Genomic DNA, 19,544 nt, shown 5'->3' with positions numbered 1-19,544 from the left:
TATAATTTTCTGCTAGTATATAGTTGATTAATTGAAATGCTCAATATATATGTTATATATAAATACATATTCATGAGATATTAACAGTTGAGGAAAGAAAATTTATCATGAAAATAAGATTTTACTAATAAATATGAAAAGTAGGTTTCACATGTCTCGTGTATTTATTAACTATGCAATGTCTAAAATGGCGAAGTACTGGATGATTGTTTCTTTCATGATATAGGTTATATGATACAATTGTAATCGTTGGAAATTGTAACAAAATAATTCGATTTGGCAGAGATACAAAAGAATATTATGATTACGTCCAAATAATTTGTGTTTGTGTAACGTTGCTTAATGTTCTAATAATTAAAAAAAATAAAATAAATAACAACGTGGATAATGGCTGAAAATGTTGTTCACTGCGATGACGAATTTGTACATTCCATCAAAACATTACTCTGGGGCAATACTGTTAAAAAAGATGTTTTTAAACGATGGGCTCAAGGTAATTTTATGTTCCTAAGTGTTTTTTTTTCGTAATAAAAGGTTTAATAGTAGAGGTTGGGCTATTTACATTAAATTAATCATAATTATTATCACAAAAAAATAAAATAATAAATAAGTTTAATCAATGTCCTTAATTGACTGTATATAATCTATTACTTAGTATAATACACACTTCCCATTGCTTCAGGATTTTACTTCAGCCCTGATGAGCCAACAGCATTGATACAAACAGAAGGTGGTCCTTGTGCAGTAATAGCTCCTGTCCAAGCTTTTATTTTAAAAGAATTACTCTCTGAGACTGATGTTTCAACATGGAAAAATATCAATTTGGATACATGTTACCAGCTCCTTGTACGAGCTTCTATAGAAATTTTAAAGCAAGCAGCTGGGGAGAAAGTTCCAAAGTTTTGTATTGTATTTATGGATTGTAAATTTTCGAATGAAGATAATGGAAGAAAGGCTAAATGGGTGGAAAAAATACCAGAAATTGAAAATCGTGAAGAAGAAATAAGCGTGGCAAATAATGAAAATCAAGAAACAAATAAAAAGATATTACTGATGGATATGAATGAAGAATGCAGAGCCATAGATTCTGACCTCTTCCATTCTCAATTGAGGTAAGGAAATTTGTCATGAATTATGATAATGATCTATCTGGTTTTAAAAATAACTTTAAGAATAAATTGAGATATACTCACATACATATTGGCTCACAAGAACAGCACAATTGAATAAAGTACATTTTTCAGGAAATCATTTCCACGAATGTGCTATGATATGTTATTATTGAATTTAAAGTAATTTAATTAAAAACATTTTAAAACTCATTTTTATTATATTTAGATTAAAAATCCGGTTTTTATTATAAAAACGAATATTTTATTTTAGGTTATTTACAACAAATACTTCTGAACATGTAGAAGAATTTTTTTTAGAAAGGTTAGAGATGTTAAAAGATAGATATGGTATCTTATTGCTTCTTTATAGTGTAATTGTTACAAAAGGTGTCACTGAAATTCGTTCAGAAATGTCGGATCCCTTAGAATCAATGATTGATTCAACATATGGTTATGGGAATCAGAGTCTTATAAATTTGATGCTCACAGGAAGAGCAGTTAGCCATGTATGGGATCATGATCAAGATGTTGGAGGACTGAGTAAGCTATTCTTATATTCTATGCCATTGTAATATATTTAATAAATAATTAATATTATCTAACAAAGAGCAATAGCAAGAGCACGTTAATTCTGATAAAATACTTTTGTTGCTGTTATTGACTACAAAATGTTGTCAAAATTGATTATATAGCAAATAAATTAATACCTATTTGCTAGCAAATAGTGTGATATGTGTAAATTTTGTTTGTGAACTCTCCTTTCCTTTCAATCAAGGACAGAAGCATGATGTATCTTGCTCCTCTAATGTGTTATTTAACATTATAAACTGTCTATATTATTAATAATGAAATAATTTACAAATTTCAGAGTTGCGTGGGATAGATAAACAAAATCCTATAGGATTCCTTGCACTTCTTGAATATTTGTGTTACTGTGAAGTTGGAACTTTCTTAAAATCTCCATCATATCCTATTTGGGTATTGGGTTCAGAAACCCATTTAACTGTGCTATTTTCTACTGAAAAAAGACTTGTGAGCCCTGAAACACCTGCAGACCAAGCGAAAAGAATTTTTAGAAAATTCGATCCTGAAGGAAATGATTTTATCCCTGCCAATTTATTACAAGATGTTCTCGCTGAACTTGGACTGGTTACAGACACAGATTAGTAAGTACAAAATATATATTTTATATTATATATATATCAAATTGTATTATAATATATATATTTTTATTACAGTGTCAACGTAATGCAGAAAAAGTTGGATACTGAAAATTTGGGAATTATTCTACGTACTAACTTTATGGACGAGTTCTTTCCTGAAGAACCACGAACTTGTCCAGATACATTTCCATTGTACCATCACAATAGTCTCCAACACAGCAATCCAGAAAATAAAGTAAAATATCATAAAGGTCAAGCCGTGTTACTGGAGTGCACTATCAAGGGTATTATGGAAAGCAATCCTATGTTAACAGTACTTCAAACAAAATGGCCCAGAATTGAAGTTCAATGGGATATTGGGCAGAATCCGAGCCTTAATTAATAAATTCTGCTCACATTCTGATGAGTTATTTTTAACTATATCATTGGAGTTGTTGTACAAGGAAATAAGTAACAAAATTATAAAATAGTTTGAGGAGTACTTAAATTTGCAAAGGAAGCTTTTGTGCTTGAGAACTCTAAACAAAAATCATTAGAGAAAGAATTAGATTTAAATAAAGAAAAATTGTTTAACATACTTTATGTGAAATAGAACTTTATTTATAAATTATAATAATTCAATAATTTTACTAATTATTTAGATTAGAAAATATTCTTTTACAAATGAAACGAAATTTAAATATGTAGTATTGTTTTAGAAATAACTATTCAACATACTATTAAAAACTTCAAAAACATATATGTTGAAGTTTAAAATTATTTGATGTTGATGTTAAAAAAATTAAAACGAATTTACTAATAAACAAAAGGAAAGGATATGCGAATGCTAGTAATAAACAATAACAATTGCAAGTGAAATGTAACGGAGAAAATAATAATAATAATGTAGTAAGAAAAAGTGTGAATATTCAGATAAACAAAGTAATAAAAAGTAGTGTAAAGAAAAAAATCAATTTAAAAAAATATTGCGAAAATAAAATTGTAGACAATGTACAAATCTATGTAAATCGTATCCATGGCTAAATGTATACATAGGTAGATCAAAGTTATAATCTAGTCATTGTATCGACATTCTAATAATATTTTTACTATTTCCTTCTTTTTTACATTTAATAAAGGGAACACGTTATATTGTGTTGCCGATTTCGCTCAAAATGTTGCAAAAGATCGCGTATAATAACATTCTAAACGAATAGGACACACTATACGGAATGAAATGAAAAGAACGCATTTGAATTTCCTACATGCTAGAAATGTATTTATAAGTACAGCTGAAGGTGCAGATAGCGAACAAAATTAATGAGGAATCAAATTAAGTTACATTTCAGAATTTTTCGTATTTGAATTTGATTCTTTATATAACTTGTTTTTATGCGTATATTTTTATGATTATATGTTTACACAGACATAAATATATTATTATAATTATTATATTTATTGTAATTAAAATGATTAAAATGAACTACTTCTTCTTTTAAAAACTGATATGTTATGAATATATAAATCGAATAATAATATTAAAAATAAAAAAATAACAAAAACGAAAATGTGTTTATGTTTTATAAACATCTTATTTTAATTATATTTAATTATATGTTAATTTTATTACGAATTGCTAATGATAAAACTATTTCTTTTTTAACAAGTAGGTGTGTTTTGAAATACAAAAAGAATGTTTTAGTTCTAAAATAGTGCGTTCTACGTGTTTAGGAAGTTATTATACTATATATTTTGATTTTACTATTTAAAACATTTTCTTAATTCTAATATTCAATGCGAGATAAGATGGTGAACATACAACGAGAGCAAAGAAACATATAGAGAATTATGCAGAGATTTCTTCAACAGCATGATATCACAGCAAGACTGTAAAGTTGGAAAATTAACATGTGAAAAAAATGGGGATTAGTTGTATTTAAAAAGTATTTAAAAGTAATTTATATTACATTTTGCGCAGTTAATGCAAATTTTATTTAAATTATCCGCCAAGTATATTATTGTTGCTTCCTTTTTGCAAGATGTCGTTCTTACCTAAGAGAAAATATTCGTTGGAAGTTTCAATCTGTATTGTATGACGTGGCTCACAAAACAGTACAGTTTTCAAGACTCCGTGCCTAGCGATGGAGATGTATTTTCGGTAAAATAACTATTGTGCTCACAACGAAATGTGTTTTTAAAAGCGTGTGAAGAAAGTGTTGTGATCAATCTAATTTTAAGAACTTTCTATGATTGATATATGCTCTGGTAAGTTACATTTTATTATTATTATTATATATAATGTACGTATATATACTGTGTATATGTATGTATAAATATAACCTTATAATACTTCAGACGTAAATTTTTTTTATTTTGAAGTAGTATTTTTGATAAAGTTGAGGAAAAGAGAGAAACACATTTTATTTTTCACCGAATTAAAGTCGTTAATACTTTATTTACAAATATAAATATTACGAAACAGTTGATAGATACATTTTCTTATTGTTAAAAGAATAAACGAATTTTAACCTTTTGTTGCTAGAAAAAGATAACACATTTATAAAGCTGCAATATATGCTTATATGAAGCTATCAAAATATAAATTGTAAATAGTCAGTGCTTAGTAGAATGTTATTGTTAGAATATAGCATTAATGTATTTCTGTGTTTTTATCATATGATTGTATATCTCCATTGACCTGTTTATTTAAATATAAAATATTAAAGCTTAAAACTTTTTGCACAAAAATATCATTGAACATTTGTTTGTCTGTTAGATACTATAATATTTTCATACTTTGTATTATATACATGGCAGTACAACTAAGGAGGGAGTGATTTTATATAAAAAGGCAAATTTGTTGAATTGATCCATAATATTTAAAAAATTTGCATTTTAAAGTTGATTAAATCAGATTGACACATATTTTCATTATACTCCAAAATATAAGTGATTGTTTGTACACAAATAAATGAAAATTGTGGAACAAATTTTTAGACAAATAATTACTTGTTTTTAATATATTTGATTTGTTTGTAACTAAAAATTTAAATGAAAAATGTTGTAAATTCTTTAGTCTTTCTTTCTATTAAAAAATCATATTTATAGCTATATTAAATATATTGATAGTATATAGCTATACTAATTTTATGATAGAATATACAATTTGAATTTAATCGTTTGCCTTTCTTGATTATCTCTTGTACCATATACATTGAATAAGTCCAAAAATTATTTGATAAATAAGTGTATTTAATGATTGCTAAAAGATCTTCTTGTATATAATATACATAATAAAGAACATTTACCAATTGTTTATACTTATAGATAAGATAAAGAAAATATATCTATAACTTATTATCTCTAAATAATGTAGTATTGAATATATTTTTAAAATATAGCAAGTTAATACAAACATAATTACAAAAAAATCTTACAATCTTTTTTCTTCCTTTTATTCTTAGAATTATAATTATATTGTAAACATCATAATTGTAAGAATTGCTTATTTTAAGATATAAAGCTTTGTATGTACATATTAACATAACCTTTACTTATGTGAAATAAAATGATTATTCTATGAAATACATTGCATTTTGTATGAAAATGATACAAGGGGGAAGAAGAAGTTAAATATCAAATTTAAATCTAGAAATTTATAATATAACATAGTTGGATAAATTTTGAAGTAATTTTCTTTATCCAATCTTGATATTGATTTATTACTTACTTATTTAACATCAAGCATTGAAAGATAGAAGCTTCTCATAAAACAAGTTTTGCCATAGTAATTATTTTTAAATACAAAATTTCCAGAATTGTTTCCTACAAATTAATTTACATTGTATATATTTCATTGAATTATTAGATAGCACTGGTAAATAGTAGAAGTTTGATAAAAATCTATTTCAGAAAATTCTATTTCTATTTTTTATGAGTAGTAACCATTTTTTTATAATATTAGAAAACAGTTTTAGAAGGTTCAAGTTAAATTAATATATCCACAATGTTTATATTTAAACCAAACAATATTTACATTAATAATGAAGTTAAGATTATTAGAATGGGAATATTTAATATCTTATAGTCATACAATGTAAGTTTCATAACCTTTTATCAAATTAGTGTTTATATTAAAATATAAGTAAATCCTCTAAAAAATTTTGTAAAAGCAGTGGCACAAAAATGGACAATGTAATTCATTTAATTCTATATTAAAATTAGTTTATTAAATTTCTCTTTCTTATTTTCTATACAGTCATAAATTCGTTTTATTTTACTCTACTTTTATCATATTACTATTAATTAAAAAATAAAATTTCGTTTTATTTCATAATGCTTACAACGCTTTTTACTATAGAATGAAAAAGGAGCGAATCGAAAAGAACACTTCCTCCACTTTCTACTCTTGCGTTCTCTGATTTCAAATGACAGCCATACTACCGGAAGTAAGCAATTGTTACGTTACAAATTTGCTCACGTGTATGCAATCTAAGTACATATTATGTACTAGCATTATGATAAAAAAATATTCAACTGGAAAAACATTTTGCCTCAAAAACGATCGATAAATAATAAAAATTAATGCAGAAATTTAAAATTAATTCGTACCTTTACTACATGTATATTGCGCATATATCCAACGCAGTAATAAATGTATATCAAACATTTCAATGTAGTTGAATATAAATTAGGAAAAATCATATTTTTACATTTATATATTCTATTTTATGCGTATCTAGACATTAGTAATGATTTTTTAATCGATAAATATTTAATTCAAAATTAGTTTTGTTATTTTGGAAATAAATTAATATCATATTACGTAGTTAAGAATATGATAAAGACTATAAAGTATGTTTAAAAAATAGAAAAATATATCTATTCTATAAATGTTAGAAATAAGCATAATTAACATTTCATCATATGCATATACGTGTGCGTATATGTGTGCGTGAGTAAGAAGGGTTGTTATACTTTTGTTTTCAAGAGGTATGAGGAGGTAAGGAGTGCATAAATATAATAAGTGTATGGATGCAAATAAATAAAACTGCAATAGTAAATTATAATAGTGAGAAAGCTGTCGCAGTAAAAGGGCAGACGTGCGCTCAAGAGAATAGCACGCGTTGTACACGCATAGATATTAGTACACTCTGTAGGTAAAGATTGTACGTGTACATATATCTACGTAGGTAGAGTATCACCTTTAACGGGTCGATAATTTCCAAATCTTACGTATAGGCATGTGGTAGTATGATAAATTTTTATTATTCCCTATAATTATTTCATAATTTGTAGTAATGTTTTACATAAAATTAAAGTGAAGGGTCCTATATAGATCATAAAATTGTTACAAGTTTTAGATGATAGCGCCATGTAACTTTGCATATCTGTGCAATTGGATTACATGCAGGATATTTCCTTTAACATTAATGGTTAAAGTATTTGCTCATTCTCATAGTACCATAAAATATAAAAAATAAAATCATTTTGTTTGGAAAAATCGAACTTTCTAATATATAAAATTTTGTTCTCGAAGTCACGCATTTGAGTTTCAAGGTTACCGATGTTTGTAATACGAGATGGCATAAAAGTGATATAATTGTGCAAATATGTATTTTTTTTATAACAGGATATATTAATTTTTTCAAGGTCAGATAATAATGATATAATTTAAAAATATTAAAAGCGTGTGAGAATAAATTTGAGATTTTAAAAGGAACAACCTTGAGAAAAAATGTTGCTCTTTACTCTATAAACAAAAAAGTTTGCTTCTTCGATAATTTATGATTTTATAGAAAGCATTTTACTAGTATAATATTATTTAGTCTAGTATAATGTAAGTGATTCGCATATAAATATTAGCTACATAATCACAAAATAATAAATATAAAAAAATAAACATATATTTTTTAAAAGTACTTAATTACTATTATTTTAATATACTAAAATTAAAGTATTCCAAAACATTTAACCTATATTTAATTGTATATTCGCGCGTAAATCACATTTAATTATTCGCGAACAAATTTTAACGAAATTCTATGCATAAAGTATGAAATTTCTGCAACGTTATATTTTATGTAACGTTACTAATGTCAATGTTCTTAATTATGTAATTAAAATTCTATAATCTTATCTTGGTACATTTCTTCTTTAATCAGATTTCTGTATCATTTTGTAATCATCTGCGAAATAACGATTGAAAACGTATTACCTAATCTTGTTATAAATGATTTTATTAAAAGACGATGAAAAAAGTATAGGTATAAGGTAGCATAAGTGTATTTTTCTTCTTTTCTATTTGAGTATTTTATTAAAAATATACTTTGCAAATATCGAATGTTATTAATTCGATGTTTTTAACTTTTTTATGTATTTTAACAAAAAATAAAATTCGCATTGCTTATATAGGTATAATTATCTAAGAAAATAAAACATATGTTAGAAAAAAATATTTATCTTTGTAGGTTTCAATATAATTTTTCTTTATATCAAGAAGTATATGGAAGTTAATATGTATGAGTCATCCTTATCTAATCGAAGCTTCTCTATTCATTATTGATGTAATACATTTTTACACGTATATCATTTTTTAATTTTCATTGTTTTGCATATTTTATTATTTTACATTAACTTTTATTCCATCATACGAGAATCTAAACGAAGAAACGAGAAAGAAAAATTCAAAAGAGTCATTCTAATTGTATCATAAAAATTGCTCTAAGTTTCAAAATTATTTCTTTTCTTATAAAATTATATATATATATATATAAAAGTTACATCAATCAATGAAATATGACTATTTCAAATTTTTTATTATAACTGTTTATGAACCCATTTATTACTTATATTAAATTCACGTGTTATTATTAACATTATTAAAATGTTTCAATTAATAGCAAAAAAATATTTCAAAATTTAGATATAGTCTCTGTTTTGTAATACATATATTTTTGTAAAATATAGCGTATTTGGCCATAAATTCAGCTATAAATTGCAGTTGAATTAATTATTCTATGTCCTACTGAAACTAATTATATAGCATCGAATATTATTTATATCGAGTAGTAATCTGTTTACTGATCATTCTGAAATGTGAAAGGGTCTTTTCACATGTACAACTATGAATCGGGTCTCGGTGCGCGCATCAGCAACACCGAGCTCTCCAAATCCGGGGGAGTAGCGCCACTCGCGGGAATAGCCCACCAGCGGAGCGGTACTCGCTCTGCCCGTTTCGTGCGCCAACGAAATATCTTCCACTAGACTGAAATCTTCTTCGGGCACCGAATCTAAAAAGTAAGTTCTTGAATTTCATTCATTCTCGAACATTCTATCTAATGTTACGATACTTCATTCCCTGTGATATCTTAGGAAAGGGTAGCTAATTTCTCTCCTGTGTTCTTCATCCTTCACATTTTACATTTTACGTTCTTTTATCAATACACATACACAAATCACATACGTGTGAATATATTTGTCGTATTACGGTATTACGTATAAGTGGTGCGTATAATGATAAATATACGGCACGCGCATATATATATGCATACGGATGATTATATACATTGATATGTATATGCATATGCATCCATATGTATAGTTTCACGTATATGCACGTAAGAACATGTAATTGTTGTATATACTGCACACATAGGGGCGTGTGTGCGCGCGCGCAAACACATGCACATACAGCGTGTCAATGTACATGTCTGTGTGTATATATCTATATATATATATATATATGCATGTATACATGCACGTACATGTTACGTGAATCTATACGTGCTTGTGAACAATACATGGTGCCTATATTGCTAGAAATATCTATAAACGTACTAGTATTTTACATAGATGTGTACGAGTTTCAGACAAGTTAAAAACATTTTTTTTCCATATTTAATGCGTAGAATATTTTGTATTTCGAATGTATATTTGCGGATACATATATAACATATGCCTGTAGTAATTATTCGTGAAATGTACAAATTACGTCTTCATTTTGTACGTCTACTTGTTATCTAACCTTATATTACGCACAGATTTGGTAAGTTGTGCGTTTTGATAGTGTATTTAGAGCTTATATGTCTATTGGTGAAACGGGGAAATCGATCGAAACGACGATTTTCGGTTTGATGTTCAACGTGTATTTACAACGTTTCAGTAGCAAAATTACTTTGCAGTATTCCGCTTGCTCATTGATAAATTTATAGTATTTCGAAAATATTTGGATTTATCATAATGAGAGAAATGTAGTCATAAAATAGAAACATTAGTATTTTTGCAAAGCTTCTAGTTTACTGTCAATAATGTATATCTAACAATTATAGAGTTATAGTCAGGTATTACATGAAATATGTGATATGTATTATTGTCACTTGGAGTAAACATTGAAAAAATTAATTGCTACTAATAGTTTCATAGCGTAATAAGACAGTAAAAAATTTATATTCGCAAGAAATAGGGAAAGACAATCTTAACTATTTTATCTGCTTCATTCATAGTAAACATTAGCAATTATATTATACTGTATATGATGCAATTAAAAACATGTACTATATAGTTATATACTTAATAGTTTAGAAAAGTATATTACTCATACAGAGAATTAAAAAATAAACTTATATTAGAAACAAACAATTTTTACTAGTGCTCAAAGATTTATATTTGTTTAAAGTAATTATATTTAATAATTATATTTGTTTAAAGTAAAATAATATTATGTTATTACAGATCTCCACTGGCATGGAGCTAGGAGCACACTGATAGTGATAGTCTACAAGGTTTGTACTTCAGTTTGTAGTATTCATAATTTAATAAATTAATTAAAAGAGACTGATACATTCACATTGTTATTGTCACAATTATCTTTTTATTTACTATTCAATACTCGCAACATATTTTTTCATTTTGCGTTATATCATAATAAAGTGATACCTATTGCACATCAATAATGTTAAATTGTAGACAATTGAATTTCTCATGTAGAATCCAAGACTCATTACTATTACAATGTGGAATAATAAACAGATTGTTGGTTTAATAAAATTAATAACTGAAAATTTTCTTTAATTTAAACATTAATATTATGATTCATAATAAGTAATAATAAATTCATGAAAAATTATTCCTTAGATCTTGGTTTCTATGCATTGCCTGCCAAAGAAGAACTGAGCCCAATGTTTCCACACAATTCTAGTTCACATGAGATTTCTACAGAAACAAATGCCTTCGTACAAAATTCCATGGTAAGTATAAGTTCTGTAGTTTTTAATAGCTCTGTTATAATTTGTTAATATTTTTTGTCACTAGTTTTGAAATATATTGTAAAGTGAATTTTTGATGTGTTTTTTCTTTTTATCACATAGTAACTTGTATGTATAACAAAAAATATTCTAATATATATATATTTTAATCAAAATGCTAAAAAATATGTAATACATGAAATATATGCTATTTTGAAATCTTTATACGAGTATATAAATGAATGGCAAAGTTTACTAAATTACATTATACAATCTAATTTACCTAAAACATAAAAACACAAATTTAAACACTATGTACATAATATAAAAAAAGTATGAAATAATTCCTTTGTCGTTTTAAATTGAAAATCAATATTCACCTCTTAAACATAAATATGCCTGTCAGTAAAAAGAATATTTATTTATTTTAGATTCAGTTCCCATATGCAGAATTTTATGTTATAAAAATATATTTTATGTTAATAAAAATTAACATGCATTATTTGAAGATCATTTTTCGCAATGAATAATATATATAAGACGATTTTCAATTCGATTTTTTAATATGTTCCAAGTTACATCGTATTTACATTTAAAGTTGGATATATTTTTTAGAATAATCAGTACTTATATTGAAATACAGTATTTTTGTTAAAATATTATTTTTTGCTATGTTTCACTTGCAAAGTTTTTTTATGTAGAGAATGCGCCTGCAATTGAAGCCTTTTTCGTCATTAAAGTATTGTGCGGAAATTGCGCATAATAATGTCGCGTAATGTTAACATTTATAACAACTCATAGAAACATTTGTAGGAAGCAGCCCCTGTGATTTTGTGTGAACATCCTAAAGTTAAAAATAATTTCATCATTTTCGTTGTAATATTAAAGAGTCCTACGAATTGAAATTATATGTATACATAACCTTATTATACAGCAAATATTACGTATAGAGTGTTGTTTACTTGCATCGCAAACACAATAAATTTTTACGTCACACTGAAATTCAATTATTCACAATTTGTTATCTAGATATATCATAATCATAAATCCTCTTCAGACATTTAAGGTATATTAACATTATATACATGTGAATACTGTTTCAGAGATAAAATCTCACTGTTGAAGGTTGTTTCAATGTCACATAACCGCGTATTATCATGTTCATTGTGTCTTGGATGATTATGAAAGCATAAACATATTTTTTACTTTAAAAAATTAGAATTTTATTTATAGTAGTAGTAGTATATACTTATTTCATTATCCACAAAGAAATGCAATTGGGTTTACAGAATTTTAAATACTTTTACTCTTATCATACTTACATTGCTAGAATTATGTTTATACTTCACAAATTATCTAAAGTGATTTCGAAAAAACTTTTAGAATCTTGCTATATTAGTTGGCTGTATTAAATTTTCATTGGATATTTTACTTCTGAGAAGTGTGAAATTTTCAAGTAGTTTTAACGTACATTTCTTACATACATAAGCATATATTGTGTAATTGCTATAAATAAAAGAAGCTTTTATTAGTGTCTTCTTCGTTTATCACTTTTCAACCTTTATGATTAACTGATTAAATCAATTTAGTTTATAACAAAGAGTGATACATAATATGAAAAGAAAAATCAAAGGACAGTGGAGTGAATGAAGAAAAAAAGAATACTATATTGCGAACAGAAATAAAAAAGATGTTCTAACATTTATGTTTAATTCGCAATGAATTGTCAAATATTTGTAATTGAATAAAAGTATTTTTAATTTTATATTTAGAAAGTAAAATAAATTTTATTTGTATTCTGATGAACAACTCTTGTTGATTTAAGTATATGATTGATAAAAATTTTGGCACATAAAATTTTAGACTGATTAACAGAAGCAAGCATTTTTATGATAATGTTACTTTTGATTTCAGGGGGATGTAGTAGTATTAGGGAAAAGCAGTCCGATAAGGGTTGGGGAGGGAAGAGAATCAGAGAATGATAGGTACTGTGATATCGAGTTCATAAACAACATGATGGCCAAACCTAATAGCCATCGCGAAAATACCGCCGCCAATGACTTTTTAACCGTCCTGTCGAACCAAACTGGTAAATATATATTCTTATAATAGCTTATATGTACGCATACATTAAATATTCTGACATATAAAAATTTCTTTTTAATACATAAATGAAAATAAAATAATTAAACTTATAAAATGGAAACGAAGTATATGCAATTACATCGGGTAATCTTATTCAGTAGTATATATGTATATCGTGAAATATATTTCCGTATATCACTATTTTATGCAGCAGTATATGTTATCAAATTTCTTGGTTAAATATATGGATGAAAACAAACAAATGTACGATACCATTTAAAAAGTATGATCTCTTATTTTTTATAGAAAGAAGCTTCTTTCTTACAATAATATATTCTTTATTTTATACTAGTAATACAAATATAACAATACATGTGTAGCGACTTACCTCATGCAAATTGTAGAGAAGAAGATTGACATTCTCGATGTCGTGAGCGATCCTGCATTTTCTAAGAAAAATCGCACGAATCCATAAGAAAATATCAAAGCCCACCTCGCTATGAAATTTTCAAACGGGAAGGATTAATGTTATTTCAGTCCATGAATTTGCCCACATAATTTAAAACAGATATTACTATGCAGAGAATATACACAAGTCACTAAAAAATAACTACTACACAGTATGATATTCATATACACATGCACAGGCACGAAATAAAAGATAAAAGAACAAGAAAAACAAACAAAAAAAAAAAATACAACAAAATAGATTAAATCGACATTAAAACTATAAACTAATACATAACTAAAAGCAGGATTTAAATTTATCGCGTTGAATAGACCTTCAACGTATCGATATCATTGTCGAAATGGTTCTATTCTCCTAAATCTGTTCTAAGTAAGGAATAATTATCAGGTAAGCAATTATTACTTGAGAAGTCGCTCCTAAGCAAATAACTTAAGAAGGTGGACATGCTTTTTACCAGATGTATTTGAATAACGTCTGTGATCCCAGGTTAAAAGCTAGAACAATTTTGGGAGGACAGAATTGTTTCAACAACGAAAGTTGAGATTCGAATCCAATGATAGCGATCAATGAATGGGATAATTTAAACTTCTTTGTCAGTTATATATTAATTTATAATTAATTAGTTGTAGTTTTAATACAGCTTTAATTAATTTTTCCATATTTTTAGAACAATATTACACTCATTCTATTTAAACAATGAACTTCGTGCTTTGTTTTAGTAACTTTACAATGCGAAAGTTTTCAATTCGATCTAAATGTATTAATAAATAGAATTTTAAAACTTTGCATATGGAAACATTTTTTAATAATTCTAAGCAGTTATGAATATGAATAATTAAATATATAGCAATAAATCATGCAGATTACAGGGTTTGAAATAATTTACGGTTAAAGAAACTGTTTTAAATCATAAGTAAAGTATGAATAGGCATTTCTTTTTACGATGTAGTTTTAGTACGATGATGTAATCAATCTATTAGTATTCTGCATTGTCCTCCTCGTTTAATAAATGTAAACGTCTACGAACACTTTCTATTTTGTATTATGCCTCGTACTACTGGTTGCATAAACTATCAAGAAAGCCAAATTTATTTTTTATTCTTAAACCAAATTAATTAAAATTATTGACTCTTTAAATTTTACTCTGAATTTTGGCCGATCCGGTACTTTTTGCGTCCACAGGTTGAGAACCTGGGACTTAGAGCCTGGCTTCAGTTCTCAAAATCACTGTTCTATTTTTACTGTATTAAAAAATATTTATCCTTATTTTAAAAGAAAAAGAGATTGTAATTTATTGTAACCTGTATTCTGAAATCCTCGACACATTATTGAATTGATAGAAATTGATTTAAAAAATTTTGGGTGTGTCTATCTGTGAAATAGGCTCTAGGTGGGGCTAGATTAGGTGGTGTCATCTTTTATTCCTCTATTTTACAATCTCACTATATCGTTTCCATCGATCATACATATACATACAAGATATATGAGGTAGCAGAAATAATGAAAAAGAAGAACTACTTAGAATTTGAAAGATTTCATAAAAGATATAAATGAATGATTTTGAAAAATTAATAGAAATCATAATGCTCTTTGTATTCAAATCTTCAATGATAGGTATAAAAGTCTGTAAGATAATTATCATAAGTATGTCGATAAAAAATTGAGATTGTTTTACGGTAGATTGTACTTTAATGTCTACATACTATTAAAGCGTTATCAATAAAATCATACAGAATCGATACTATGAAAAAAGTAATCAATAGTATGAAATTTTTTACATAACTACTACAACATTTTGCTTTAACGATTTAATGTCTCTTGCTTAAAGCCTTTCTAACGTGAAATAGGCGGCGCTAGTGTTACAAGGAGCCATTTTGGTACAGATCGGAACTTTAGCGGGACCAACAGTTTGTCTTTTTATAGTTTAATCATTTTTCTCAAGATTTAATATTAAATAATCTGTTTATTCAAAGAAAATAACTGTTTTCATTTAACATTATTAAAATAAATATATTTCAATATTAAAAGGGAATATTTATTACGCCGTGGCAACAAATGATAATATGTTTAATATAGGCTATTTCGTTTAATTGGAAACGGTATCACAAATTATTTTTTTGTAGTTAGAGTAGTAGAGGAGATTTTAAAATCAACTTCATTTTTAAAAATAGAGTCATATATGTTTTAATACATTAATCGATCCATCTCGGCATTTCGTATAAAGAAGTATTAATTTATTTATGTCGAAACTACACTATTAGTTTAGCAGATGTTTTAGCTCTAATGTGTCAAATTTAACATATGAAAGATGAGGGAAGATGCGAAGCGGTATTCCTGTGTTTACGTTGTCTTTGTCTTTCATACGTTAAATTTGACAAATTAGAGCTAAAACACCTGCTAAACTAATAGTTTTTCAACATAAATAGATTAATATTTTTTTATAGCAAATCTCAAGATGAATCCTAGATGGAAAAAATATATGGTCCCATTTTAAAAAATGAAGTCGACCTTAAAATCTTCCCCACTAACTCTATCCGCGAAAAAAATAATTTGCATCATATGATATTCTCCTTCGAATCAAACAACTTTTATTAAAACATTTTTTTGGTAATTTTAATATTCGCGAAATATTCTACTTTTCCACGTAAACAAAACACCCTATATATATTTAATATATATTTCGTTAAAAGTTTTAAATTAGTATCTAGCTACCTAATGTTTACAATATATACTACTCGATATTTGTAATACTATGAATAACTATTTGATTATGGAATATTTTGGTAGTTACTATGATATTTAAGAAATTTTTTTAATATAACATTTTAATTATATCAAAGAGTTGGCTGTTAAGGTAATATTATTTTGTGTTTTAGGCAAGTTTATCTTGACCAGTCGAAGCTCGACCTGCCAGTCAGTGGCGTCGTCAACCACAAAACACCCAACAAAAGATCATCTTCTAACTAGCTTTAGCGTACTAAACATTAGGGTACTAAGTATAAGCGTAAATCTAAGATTAACAGGAGATAAGTGCGCAATCGATGAAGGGGTACCTAGCCTAGTTAGGATACCCAAGTCTGATCGCCCCTCGTCAGGCCACTTTTCTCTCGACTCTCTTGACAATTACTCCTTACTAGGATCCTGCCTTCATCCGGGCAAATACAATAATATTAAGTCTAATTCTAGCCTCCTAAGTAATAATAACGATAACTACAAGTCTGTGATATTGCTCAGCTCAACCAGTAACCATTATTTCCTCCGCGTTGAAATGGACGGTGGTGCGATTGCAATGAGACTAAGAACCTCAAAAATATTAATTTTGAACTTAAAAGAAAAGACGGTGGAGATGTTGTCCTGGGTAATTAATGGTATTAGTGACGTGGCAACAATTACTGTTGGTGCTCTTTCATTTCAGGATAATGTTAAGTCTAACGAGCCTTCGGGCACTTATTTCGCGAGCTATAGGTACTCAGGGTCGTATACGCGTCTTGGCCCTGAGTTTGTTAAGTCTCTTTCTAAGTCTACTATAGGGGATAGGTTTAGGGTTAAGGGGGAGAACCAAGACGAGTTCGCTCTCTACATTCCTACTATGACTACCTGCAAGCCTACGATGACGCTTACACGCCAATCTGCATCCCGAATAATCGGTGTACCTGGATCTCGGCCGAACTACTTCGAGATATTATGGCCCGACCAAATGCACACTCCTCACAAATTTTATGGCAGTTTATCAAACTGTTTAACGGAATATCACAATGATTCTCTTCCAGAAGGAGAAGAAAAAGAAAATAATTCTTCGAAATGTTTCGGTAATTTTAACGAACAAATACAATGCCGAAACATTGGTGAAAATACGATTAACGATAACGAACTAAGAAGGATCAGATCTCAAACTGCTGTCTATTTCAATGACGAACATTATACTCAGACAGGAGTATTTTGTTTTTGCGGTTTTGAGAGAAACTACGATTGCCAAAATTCGCACGAGTTGATAGAAAGAGATGTTTCTATTAGTTTGTCGTGCTCTAGTTTACTTAAACGAACGAAGCTGAAGTATCAAGCTTTCACTGGTGTGATCGATGGAAAATATTCTTCAGAAAATCTCTGTGATTTGTATCAATCTAAAGAGACGTTATTCAAAGTACTCCAAGCTATCGGATTTAATGTTGAGAACATTTTCACAGAAAGTCTGGTAAATTCTAAGCAATTCAGTCTGACCAGTTCGACGTATCAAACTGCCCAGTTCATTGACAGTGAGAATTCTAATGAAGCAATGAAGATCGATGCCATTGCAGTAAACTTACATAATTGCAATCAGTTTAAAAAATATAAAGCTGCTGCTCCTGGTTCAAAGGATAAACGAACCACAAATGGAAATTTAACTGTTTCTACTCCAGTGGAAGAAATATCCTCTAGAAATTATCCAATTTCTAGTTTCTCGGGGAGAAAGGAAGTCGACAACGCAAATGGCGTGAGTCGAACTTATCTTATTCATTGTGCAAGGAATCTCATAGCAGCGTCCGTTGGAGTTTCCAAAGACATCTTACAAGCTTACAGAACTGATCTTAAGCACGTGTTAACGCTCCTTTTTGGACAGATTTGCGATCTTGATGAATTCAATTTGGGGTATAAGAAAAGGTGGGGAATTCCTGGAATTTTGAGATTGGCTGGCGGGGGTGAAAATTCATTGAATAGCAGTGGAACTACAAATTGGGGCTCTACACAAACTAGTACTACAAATAACAACAACAACAACCAATCGGGTTGGGGAGGAAACTCTGGGAATCCTTCCGGAAGTAGCGGAGCACCTGGTAATTGGACTGGAAACAGTGTAAACAGGTCCGTTGCTGGAAATCCAAATTCAAATCAAAATCAGGGACCTCCAGGTGGACAAAATGTCCCAGGTAAGCATTTTGTATTTGTTAAGTTCTTTCCTTAAGTAATTTTAAATTTGTGTTTAAGTATTAAATTGAATATATGGAATGACTTTCATAGCAGAATATGTTTGGATGAATAATTACTTCTTAGGTAACGTGAATAAAGTGAGCAATCCAAATCAACAATCAAATCAACAATCAGGTCCACCCACTTCTCAATCAAGTGGCACAAGTCAGGGTAGTCAAAACAGCAACCAATGGTCACAGGGAAAATCTAATAATCCTGGAGGATCAAGTCAGAACTCTTCTGTTCAAAATAATAATACTTCAGCCCAACAACAGCAACAACAGCAGCAACAGTCGAATTCCAGTAACAATAATAATCAGTCAAACAATCAGGCTCAGGGATCTGTTAACAGTAGTAATACACCTGCAAACAATAATCCTTCAACAAAGCAACAATTAGAACAGTTAAATACAGTGAGGGAAGCACTTTTTAGTCAAGATGGTTGGGGTTGTGTGAGTATCTCTGCTATCATATAAGGTATTAGTGTAGGCATAAATCTGTCTTTGGTCATTTTGTACACTTATATTTTATATTTGAGTACTGTAGC

At 28.0% G+C, this 19,544-nt stretch overlaps 2 protein-coding genes across 8 annotated transcripts in view; both read left to right on the top strand.

Annotated features, from left to right (window-relative positions):
• The first annotated feature begins 139 nt into the window (after nt 1–139).
• Nucleotides 140–3,344, top strand: LOC122576653 (ubiquitin carboxyl-terminal hydrolase MINDY-3 homolog). Its single transcript, XM_043747256.1, has 5 exons — nt 140–493; nt 683–1,112; nt 1,384–1,652; nt 1,981–2,278; nt 2,351–3,344. The coding sequence occupies exons 1-5, from the start codon at nt 388–390 to the stop codon at nt 2,655–2,657; spliced, it is 1,410 nt and encodes a 469-aa protein (XP_043603191.1). The 5' UTR covers nt 140–387; the 3' UTR covers nt 2,658–3,344.
• Nucleotides 3,345–4,367: 1,023 nt separating this feature from the next.
• Nucleotides 4,368–19,544, top strand: part of LOC122576650 (protein Gawky) — a 34,072-nt gene continuing 18,895 nt past the window's right edge. For 4 of the 7 annotated variants that reach the window (XM_043747243.1, XM_043747246.1, XM_043747244.1 and 1 more), the window contains exons 1-7: nt 4,371–4,519; nt 9,360–9,553; nt 10,988–11,037; nt 11,390–11,502; nt 13,414–13,588; nt 16,930–18,957; nt 19,082–19,449. In XM_043747243.1, the coding sequence (XP_043603178.1) occupies nt 11,434–11,502; nt 13,414–13,588; nt 16,930–18,957; nt 19,082–19,449 (2,640 nt within the window). In that variant the 5' untranslated portion in view covers nt 4,371–4,519; nt 9,360–9,553; nt 10,988–11,037; nt 11,390–11,433. Of the gene's footprint in view, nt 4,520–9,359; nt 9,554–9,613; nt 10,302–10,987; nt 11,038–11,389; nt 11,503–13,413; nt 13,589–16,929; nt 18,958–19,081; nt 19,450–19,544 lie in introns of those variants that run through there. The other 3 variants (XM_043747247.1, XM_043747242.1, XM_043747241.1) reach the window with 3 other exon arrangements.

Source organism: Bombus pyrosoma, linkage group LG16, assembly GCF_014825855.1.
Source record: "Bombus pyrosoma isolate SC7728 linkage group LG16, ASM1482585v1, whole genome shotgun sequence".
Classification (NCBI taxonomy): domain Eukaryota; kingdom Metazoa; phylum Arthropoda; class Insecta; order Hymenoptera; family Apidae; genus Bombus; species Bombus pyrosoma.
This window is presented reverse-complemented; position numbering and strand designations above follow the sequence as displayed.